Consider the following 11,330-nt stretch of genomic DNA (forward strand, 5'->3'; position numbering starts at 1 on the left):
CACACACACACACACACACACACACATTGTGCAGGTAGGAATGTGACTGTGATGTGTCTGGATGATTTATCCAATCTTGGCTGCTGATCGCTTCAGGTTGAAAAGTTCCAGCAGAACTGGCCTAACCAGCAGCTAAGCTGAAAAACAGATTGCTGACAGAAACGCCTCCTTTTACCTGGTGAAAAGAACAAATTGTTAGCCTTTACAGCCTTAAAACATTTTCTCACCACACTGAAGTTTCACCTTTTCTTACTTGCTTTTTCTTGCACTTTTAATCCCTCTTGTATGACTCAGTTTTTGTTTCTTACATGCTCAGTTCACAACCAATAAAGTTTGAAAAGGTTAACTCATCTTCCACCTACCCTTGCCTTGCTCTAATTTGTCCCTCCAGAACAAACTCTCTGCTGTTTGTTAGCAGTTATGACATGCATGCCTGTTTGTTAGGTCCTTTTGTAACTATTGCTTAAGTTTCTCACCTTTAGACTACACAGTATATAATTGCTTTAATAGATCTCCACCCAGGTGTGTGTGTGTGTGTGTGTGTGTGTGTGTGTGTGTGTGTGTGTGTGTGTGGTGTGTTTGTGGTGTGTTTGTGTTGTGTGTGTGAGAGATCAGGTGACTTGGGCAAAGAGAGCAGCTTTGTGGTCGATTATTAACAGTTTCACAGAAGCTGGCGTTGATGTTAGGCCTGCGCTGAGGGAATGACCTGTTGCAGGGATTGAATAACGCGGTTGAGATGATATGAAACAAAAGATAGGTAATGGTGAAATACTTGATACTTTAAATCAAAAATTAAGAGCCTAAACTGTGATGAGTGACTGGATGTCATTTGAGCTTCATTCAGTGATGTTCAAGAAAACCATTGAGGATTTTCAAATGATCTTGAATCTATATGTTGCTCTACAGTATTTCGTCATAAAATAAGATAAGATAGACTTTATTAATCCCACGCTGGGGAAATTCCTTTGCTACAGCAGCTCAAAAGAATAAAATGTACACACATCAGAATTACACAAATGCACATTAAGAAGACCCAGGAGAAAAAATAATATAAAGTACAAGAAATGGAAAAATAGAATTAGTAATAATAACATATGTACACAATAAACACCCTTATATAAACAGACAGAATATGAAGACAGATATACAGATGAGCAAGGTGCAAATAAGGTTGGAGGTAGCAAAGAATGATAAATAAATAAATATGCATAGTGCAGAAACTGCTAGCAGTGCTTCATTATGATGTTGCATTAAAAAGTGTGACTGCTGCTGGAATGAAGGACCTGCGATAGTGTTCCTTCTACCGCTGAGGGTGCAGCAGTCTGCTGCTGAAGGAGCTGCTCAGGGAACTCACAGATGACATGTAAGAGCTTTGGAGTTTGGTGAACTTTAACCAGTCTGGGGGTGAGAATAGGCTGAGGAGTTAATATTTGTGAACACACAAACACGCACTGATCCCTTCTTTTTGTCTCTGGTGTTTACACTTCGTGGTCATTGTCCATCGTCATAGCAACACATCCTGCCATTGGTCCAAAGGGGAACAAGACACAATGCACAATAGTGGCCATAGCTGAGGTTCACTGAGTTTCTAAAATCTAGTCCTTAAAGAAATCTTAAACGGTGTGTTGCTCACATTTTTTTGAATCAAGTATATTTCAGCAGTGCAAAAAATAATAAAAATAGAAAAGCTATGGGGATACAGCTTTACAAGCATGTTTCAGTTAGACTATTAAAAGCTTACTAGCTATTTTTCTATTTGTGCTAAATGTGTCCTGTCCATAGGCAAGGTGTAACACAGGAGGTTACCAAGTGTCATATGTAAATTGTGCCAAATTTTAAAAGACATTTTAAGAGAGAATTTCCCATTACAAGACATCTGTGTATATACATACTGGATATGCATATATCTGTTTATCAATTTTAGGCCCACATAGCACTTAGCATAGACCAAACAACATGAGGTAGACATTCAGGTGGGTGAAAGTACCACTAGGGGTGTAGGTTGGTTGCTTGATTTGGAAAAAAAAAAACGTACGTGTCCTCTAAGTACTCAAATATTTTGTGTTCACACTGAGTTATTAATACACATGAACAAAGTATTGAAAGTACTTTTTCTGACTTTTCCTCCACTGTGCCTTGTGAGTTGTTATCCTGTGTGGTGGTCAAAAGCAAAACAAAGCAAATAATGAAACAATTGACCATGGTAAGTGGCTATCATCTGCCATAAACAATGATTGACATGTGATGAGAGTAAAATAAATAATAATAAGGTTAACCAAATAAGGTGTGGGTGGATTAGGGGATGTTTGGCATGGAGACCGTAGTAAAGTATTTATAGTTTTCTAATGTACTACTGAATTTCAATTCTTTATAGTTTCTCTTTCACTTACAGTTGACATGCACAATGTGTATGCCATTGTACGTGTGTCTGCATATTTTATTTCTTACATTACTTGTAAGAGCGTAGGAATTACTGTAATACCAAAGAATTGTAGTTTTGTTGTCATTTGTATTCTGAAGTAATGCATAGTTGATCACAAAAATATGAAAGGGGAAATTGTTGATGTGATATTTTAAAAAAAAAGAAGTGTTTTGCTTTTTTTTTCTAAAGTAAGACACCAGCACACCACACCTTTTGTTTAAACCTGTTGTCACTCCCTGAATGTTGTGGAAAATCCCCACACTCACATCTTGACATGCTTATGTCACCATGGTTACCAGATGATCGTTGATAATTGCAGTATGTAGGGAGATTGGACAGCATGCAAATTGTGGAAACTTGCTTATTTTAGCTTTTCATTTCATACCAGTGTCACATATCCACTACCAGACGATCCTGTGGTTGGGCCACCATATGTTCTCACCACAAACAAACCACAGTAGAGTTTGTGTGGAAATGGACTGAGGCCAATGGCAGTGTTGAAACCAGCCAAATTGAACCAGACCCACTGGCAAAAATACAAAATGTTTTTAATGTTACAGAATAGGAGAGCGTACAAGATATAAAAAAATTAGCCCCACTTTAGCCTTGTAAATAAGAAATCTTAAAAGGGCCTTTTTTTTGGCGTCTGTGACAAATGTCTTCTTCTTCTTCCAGAATACAGCCTCGCTACACAGAATCCAGTGCTCTGGCAGTATGTTTGGGTTGGCGGCTATGGTGGCAGGTTGCTCAACACTAGTTCGCACTGGGAGTGGAAAGTGGAAATTGCAACAGGGAGTTTACTTGAACTTCTGCTTAACTTAAATGTGCCTTACACAATCATGTCCATAAGAGTTCCTATTGGTTAGGCTCTGAACATTGGTGGTTTAGACCAGGAAGCAGAGGTGATCAAATCAATCAATCAAATCGGTTGAAAGCTTAAATACAGCAGCTGGAAAATTCCCAGTGAAGAGAGCCCATTATGTGTAACCCCCTATCTTAAGAACTCTATATGGGTTAACTGTTGACTGGCTACATTTATTTACACAGAATGTGTCAGAAATGACCAAAAGAAAGCATGTTTCAAGTAATTTCTAAATATTGAAATAAAATGTGTTCAATGTTTTGTGTAAGTCCTTTTATCACTGATTATAGCTGTGAGTCATTATAAATCTAGATTTGGGGATTTTCCCTAATTTTTCCCCATTGTTTTACTCAATTACAGCCAGATGACTTGAATGAGGATTGTCTGTCCATGACTAAAGTCAAGTCATCCTAGGTCTGTGGCTACCAGGTAGGCTATTTTAATCCATGTTGGGATGTTGCTTGTTATTTTTTTTTCCTGGATCAAAAAAAGTGCATGATAAACTTCTGGGCTGCAAGGATACAGTTCAACAGGTATGTGGACTGTTGATGTTAAAAGAGCCGAATTCCTGGTAGAAACGGCAAAAATCTCTCCTCCGGCAGAGCTCCAGGTGTATATTTTATCCAGAACTGGATTTCTTTTGGTGTCTATGACATTTTACTTGGGCTGCATTGACTGATTTTGCCACGGCATTTTGTAATTCCTTTGGTGTTTGGTCTCCTCCCTGACCGCAGTCCATCTTGCCTAACTACTAAGTGGGATCAGAAAGATCAAGAAGTCTCTGGAATTTTCATTCTGTTTTAGATTTCTCATGAAACGTGCATGTGAACTACCAACACTACCTGCTCTTGACCCATTGTTGTTTTGAACTTTATCTTCGTTGTGTACTGTGGGACCTTATTTATACATATGTGTATACTGCATTTGTGTATTTTTGAACTATTTGTAGAGATCCAAAGATATTTACTTACACCAATTTGGAGTATCATTGCAAAGCACCACATTTTCTACCTCTTGGACTGAAAAGATGTGTGTTCATGTGTGTACGTGCCAGTGTTCTTGAGGTGATCCACATGCTCTCGTCTGTACTGTATACACAACAAGAACACTGTATGCCACAAAACACGTAAGAGAGAGCAACAAAGGCTCAGAGTTCCACATGCAATAGACTATTATTTCTCTGTTTCTGTGAATGTAACATGTAACAGAATTGGAATATAAAATCAAGTCTTGTATATGTAAATGACAGATATGTTTTGTACTCTCAGGGGGGAAACTGGGCCCTATATGGAAATTCTATATGACTATGAGGCTGACATGTAGGGTCGTGTCCTTATGTATTATTTACTTTCAAGCAAAATCAGTTAATAATTGATCTTCAGCTACTTATGGCTGAAAAATGTTCCTTAAGAAACATTTTTTCTTTTTTCTTTATTTATTTTCTTGCAGCCATTTACTGTTTACAACAACAGTATTGTTTACTGTATCAACACATCAATCAATTTTATGTTATTAATTACATCCCACATTCAAGGCAAACTTTACCTCTAACTACAACTAAATAATTTCCCCTTATGTTCCCCTCTAATCTCTAAAAGCAACTTGGTGTGTAAGTTACAAAACTATGTGGGCATTTATATGAAGATGCAAGAAATAATTACTGTAAGCAAGACAAGCAAGTACCTCATTTTCACTAAATACTAATTGGAGTCAAAGAGAACAGCATACGTTCATTTCATTTTTTAGAATTTTATTTTGTCCCTTTCAGGCAATTAAAAATATAAGATTCTCTTTTTTTTTACTGCTTTTTCTCACATTGATATTTCACAGGGGTTGCATATTTCTCCATAAATAGTACAAAATACATTTTGTTTTCTTTAAACACAAATAAATATCATAATAAATATATAAGTTTAAGTTAAACAACACAAGGCAACCAATTACCAAAAGGAATACTGTGGTGTTAAAATGTCCTTGAACCAGGTTGTCAAACAAACGGGACAATAAAAGATGGGGTGCAATTTACAAACTAGCAGAGATAACAGAAGTGTGTCAGGATACAGATATTCATATCCTAACTCACTGACATACATTTTCCTGGTAGCACATTTTTGATCTTCCAGCTTCCTGCAATTTATACAGGCTTGCACCCCAGGTCTCAAGAAAATGACATGGTTACACACACACACATGCACATTTACAGGCGCGCGCGCAAACACACACACACACACACACACACACACAAACACACAAACACACACACACAGAGTATGAAGCTTTGGTTAAATGCTACTGGGAGACTTGATAGTTTCCCCATTTTGGATTAGCTGTAAAGTGCATATCACAGATAAAATGGCATCAATGACACATGTCAGGTCTCACTGATTAAGGCTACTGAATCAATCACACTGTTTGTGGCACTGAGAGTAAATAGCCATGTTGCAGGGAGAATCTTCAAGGCACAGGAGTTCATGATTATCACTAAAGATAAGCCATTTTGATCAATATAGAATTATGGTAAGTACAAACCAGACTATTTACTGGTACTGTCAAGACCTGCAGAGGAGTTCATTTTTATGGAAGACCACATACATAGGTCTAATAGGCTACATTAAGTATAAAAATAGAGTCTAATAACATTTGGCTACTAAAATCATCTTAGTATTTGCAGTTTGTCCAAGACGAGTTTCATTTTACAAACTTAAATTAAGAACTTTAAGTGTTATTGTGTCAAAGGTTGACTTGTCCTGATCAGTTTGGTTCTGAAGAAAGTCCAGATAAACAGACACAGTTAACAGGGTGTCAGTTGTTTTCTGTTCCTACTCTTTGGATCTGTTTAGTCGGACAGGGAAAGGCGTTCGAACACAGTGAGCCTCTTGGTGGCCGCATCGAATGTTGGAGACTCGGTTCCACTGGAACCTCCGCTGCTGCTGCTGTAGCTGTCCTCCAGGGAGTCCTCGGAGGAGAAACGCTGGAGTCCAGCAGGCTTTATGAATCCTCCGTGGCCTCCAGGACCAGGAATCAGCATGCTGCTATCTTGCTGGTGCCCGTCCTCCACGCTGGCAGGGACTCTGCTGATGTTAAAGTTATTTCCATGGCCACACACACAGCGTGACTTTGGCTCTCGGATGAGAGGAATGTTGTGGATGTCTCCGGTGCTGGCACGGGTCTGATGCTTGCTAAACTGGAATGCTGCTGCCTCACGCTGCAGGGAGTCTCCAAACACTGGGGAGAGGATTTCAGCGGGAGGTGGGGAAACCGAGGGAGCACGGCTGAAGCCCAAGTTAGGATCATTGAAGGATGAAGGGAATGATGGAGGAGGTGAGCTGCGTGAAGACCCCAGGAACCCGGCAAAGCTGACACTCTGGCGCAACTGGTGGCGTGGATTCTGACCGCTGGGAGTCGGTTGCAGCTGATTCTGGAATTTGGCCGATGATAACGGCGCTCCACTAATTCTGTCCTCATGGACAAAGTGGCAGCGTGAGCCATACGGACAGTAGCCAAAGTTGTAGAAGGTTCTGCAGGGCTCAGTCTTGTATTTGGGGTGGCGGAACAGTCCACGCAGCTCTGCCTCGCCATGGGCAAACTGGCACTTACTGCCGTACTTGCAGCTGCCGGTCTCCTGGAAGCCACGGCACAGCTCTGTCTTGTAACGATTAGGGGCCACCATTTGTGGAACCTGGGCTTGGAGGGAAGAAGAGGGAGGGAAGCCAGGCGGTGGAGCCACAGTAGTAGCAGAGGGGAAAGCCTCCAGGTTCTTGAGCTGTCCAAAGGAGGAGATCAGGCTGCTGCTGCATGACTCGGTCAGGCTCATGGAGCGGTCGGGCCTGAAGGAGAGCGGTTTCGGTTTGGAGACAGGGCCCTGGCTCCAAATGTTGGATGACCAGAAAGGGCTGCCGTTGTCGTTATTGTTAACGTGCTCGGTGCTCAAGCTGTGGCTCGAGGAGGCAGGGGGGGAGGGGGTAGAGAAAAAGGAGGCTGACCGGTTCAGCCGACTCTGCCCCGGGCCATTGAGTTGAGACTGTTTCGGGACCAAGGCATCATCCAGGGCCAGGTTCCTATCGAGGGCCAGGTTCCTAAAGTTCTGTTACAGAGGGTTGACATAGTTAATATACAGACCTTGGACAAATCTATTTTAATTAAGTCTTTTATTCAGCATAAGATTCTAATTCCAGGTAAATATTTAAGGTATTGTTTTTTTAAAGACAAACATTTAATAAAAAAAAAAAAAAAAAATTAAGAAGGCAATTTTAAAAAAATAAATCTACAGTACTACACCTTTTTATCTTCCATTTTCATGCAATCATAAAATACAAATTAAATATAGATAATTCCATTTTTGGCTATTTTCTGTTTCTCTTGAATGTTCTGACGGTGGAAGATCTGGAACTTAAGAAACAAACTGCAAACTGACTGTCTCCCTTCCATCATTATCTCTTTAAACTGAACAAATCCTGTGTGCCTATTATACTCGGCTAAAAGGACATTCACTGTCAAATCAGTGATTCGCAGGAATAAACAAACACTTTTGGAGACGAGTTACAGAGCTGACCAACTTCAACTTTATGAAGCCTTTTTTTTTTTTTCAAAACAAAATTCCTAAACTTCGACTCACCTTCGTGAAGATGTTGTCAAGCATTTCGGACATGCTGTACCCCTTTGGCCAAAAGAAGAAGATTAAGCTCTGATCCACGGTTGACTGTCCAAAATGTTGTCCAGACTAAAGTCTAGTTGAATCTCTTCACTGTGAACAACCTTTTTATGGACTATGCTGTGAAAGCCCTCCCCCAAGGTTTGGGAGGAGTTTCCATTCGCTATGTTCCCGGATGACCCTGCCTCCGCCTCAAGTTTCATAGTGAGCTCAGAGAAGGGCGGGTAGTAAAACAACAACAACAAAAAAGAAAGAAAACTGTGTATTTTTAGCAAGCTGTGTAAAACGCTTCAGTTTCGTAGGCACGTGAAAGCAAAGTGGCTTTTATACATAGCTGTCATGCTTGCTCTATATCTAGGCCTATAGCACACACTTATGTTTCCTGTATTTAATCTTTTTCTGTAAATGTTCATTCGGAGGTTTGTTTCTGCAGAGAGTGATACATCATTCCTGCTCTGTGAGATTTTTTATTCAGGACCTGAAGCACCCAGTTGTGAAGTAGCAAATAAGGCTGTTTGTTTAGACCTGTACACTGAGCCTTTTCATCCCACATTGACAAGGAAAGCAAAAGAGTTTTTCTGTAGCAAACACCTCAACACGTGCTCAGGCATACATTTACAGTACATACATTCCTATGACTAATGGTATGTTTTGAGGAAGTGGGATAAATCATCTTGTCCCTGGTCACATACATGTAATGTTTCTGAGCATTTTACCCGCAGAGAGGAGATAACATATCACTGTACCTTATTCTTTACCAGAAATCATACAGCTACATTTCCCCTTATTTACTTCGGTTTCTGTTGCGATTACAACAAGGCTACAATATTCACCCAAGCACTGAAAAAGTCAAAAAGTTGACAGAACACAATCAATGAGAGTATTGGTTAAAGCAAAAACTTTTTTGGTTGAAAACAAGATAGAAGTGAGTAAAAATAAACACAAGGATCAACAAATCCAAACAGAATGAACCGGAATACTGGACTCTCATCTTTGTAGAAACCAGATACTTGTATTGTTTGCCTAATCCTTTATGTTCAGCGCTGTGTTCTTAAGCACTCTTGCAAACATAGTATCATTTTAATATTTTGATTTTTACATTAACCATACCAAGCATTTTTTAAAGCTTTTAAGGGAAGATTCACACCCTCAACACACTTTATGGCCCACAGTGGAAATCATTCTTCATCTTGTCAAACTAATGTCACAAACAAAACTGAAGATGTTGTATTACCAGAAGATTACTGTTGATGGCTCTTTTTCTTCTGGTTTCTATAGTGTGTGTATAGTCTTTTTGTTTTCTTTCTCATAGGAATTCAGAGTAGTGGGGCAGTTGTTCCCCCTCACAAGAGTGTGTGTGTGCGTGCGCGTGTGCGTGCGTACCTATACTATTTCACTAAGGGTTATTTCCTTGACTCACACATGACAGTGTCACCTGACTTTCAAGTCTATAGATATGTCACACACTCTTTTCTTGTAGCCTACTGTGCGCGTTCACTTATATGTACCACATTTAATCAATTCATAATAGCTTTATTATCTGAACAGAGCTGTATCACTGACTCTTCATTCATTATTTAATTCATTAATGAAATCAAAAGGTTGATGAATATTGAATAATAACACATTATAGATTTAGCGGTGAGAAAGGTGGGAAAATGTGGGTGGGAGTGAAGTAGAGAAATTAAATGAAAAAAATTACCTGACCTGGTGATTCTCAGATAAATGACCAATAAATACATTATCTGATGTATGTTACCATTGACCCACTTCCGTTTTCTTTATACAGGACTGTTGTGCTGATATCAGCTAGTCAGGAGACTATATTATTTTCTAAGCATGTGTCACCCACTGATGAGTCATCTTTAGTCCTGGCAGTGACGACGCAAATGTTCTAATAAAAGTTGTGCAAGTGTAGAAAAGTAACTGCAACATTAATTGCCTAGTGCTCCCACGTGATGCCGGTAAACAGAAGAAGGGTGCCACCAGAAAAAACAGCAGGCTCAACCTGAGGCCAAAATACATTCTCTTACTGTGCCGCAAGGCCCACATTGTCATAATTAGGATCCCATGAAAATGACAAAATGTTTGCTTCCTGGCCTGTAAATGTGACCCAGCCATTTTGACTATACGGCCAATTAAGTAAGGCTTTATTTGAATCCATTTCTAAGCAAAGAAGGGATTTTTAACAATGAGTAGTTCATACATTGTTCAAATTCATCATTAAAAATAACACACTACCGCAATAAGTACATCCTTCACTTGTTGTAAAAGCAATTATTAGGAGTAAAATGTTCTTAAATATCCAGAGTAAAAGTTAGCCTGGCTCCGCCCTCCTACGTACTTCCGCTCAATTTTCATATCGCTTCAGTACTCCGTCTGGGTTCTCGGTAATTTAATTTAATAAAATGTATGCTGTTTATTGATCCCCAGTGGGGAAATTTAATGTACAATTTACAATTTACACTCTGTTTGTTAGTAATCACTACACACAGGCCTGAAATACACACATATGCTTAGGACCTAATCATGCACAAATGGAGAGATGTCAGAGTGAGGCTGCCAGTGCTCGCCCAGCGCCGACCAGTTTGAGTTGTGTTTCTTTTGTAATGGCGGCGGAGAAAGATGCGAGCGAAACTATTCGTGCGTTGTGGCAACGCTGCCGAATATCTGGTAGGACCAGGCTTAGTAAAAGTTTTACTATTTTAAAGTGTAACAATTGATGTCAAAACAACTCTACGCGACTAACAGTGTAAAGTCTCACAAAATGGAAGTAAGAGTGTAACAATGAAGCAATAAAATTTAAAATTGAAGTAAACAAAGAAAACCACGGTTTTACTTAAATGTACCGCCAGAAAGCACTTTGTTCCCCACATGTGTATCCATGTCATCAGTTGCACCAAAGCCTCTAGTTTTTATACATTTAAATACTTATTTCTTTCTGAATTAATGTGTCACAGTTGTGTTTGTCTATGTAACTATGTTTTAAGTTATTTTCAAATTACTGTAACATATTGTAATGTGTCATTCTTAAAATGATGTCATAGGGATGCTTGATTGTGAAAGTTTTTTTCTGTATTTCAGATGCTTCCAGTAAAATTTACACCCGCCATCACTCATAGCCTTCTTACGCGGACAGGTTGGCAGACTGACTGAAGCCAAACAGGCCTCTCATGTTCAGTTATTAATAACTACAGTGAGATATACACAACTTTCCTAACTATAAATCTTACAGTATTATGAAAATATATTATAAAACTGGATAAAGGGTGTGAAAAAATCCCCCCTTGTAATTTTTTCTTTAAGTCCATTAAATTGACAGAAAGGTAGGGGGAGCAAATGGCTGCAGTTACACACACACACACACACACACACACACACACACACACACACAC

General features: G+C 39.4%; 1 protein-coding gene across 1 annotated transcript; it reads right to left on the minus strand.

The window, feature by feature from the left end:
• Positions 1–5,022: 5,022 nt before the first annotated feature.
• zgc:162730 (mRNA decay activator protein ZFP36) lies at positions 5,023–8,060 on the minus strand. The gene is made up of 2 exons (XM_032509571.1): positions 7,900–8,060; positions 5,023–7,368 (listed from the first exon to the last, which is right to left on the minus strand). The coding sequence occupies exons 1-2, from the start codon at positions 7,930–7,932 to the stop codon at positions 6,121–6,123; spliced, it is 1,281 nt and encodes a 426-aa protein (XP_032365462.1). The 5' UTR covers positions 7,933–8,060; the 3' UTR covers positions 5,023–6,120.
• Positions 8,061–11,330: the final 3,270 nt, after the last annotated feature.

The sequence above is a fragment of the Etheostoma spectabile genome, chromosome 3 (genome assembly GCF_008692095.1).
Source record: "Etheostoma spectabile isolate EspeVRDwgs_2016 chromosome 3, UIUC_Espe_1.0, whole genome shotgun sequence".
Taxonomy (NCBI): Eukaryota; Metazoa; Chordata; class Actinopteri; order Perciformes; family Percidae; genus Etheostoma; species Etheostoma spectabile.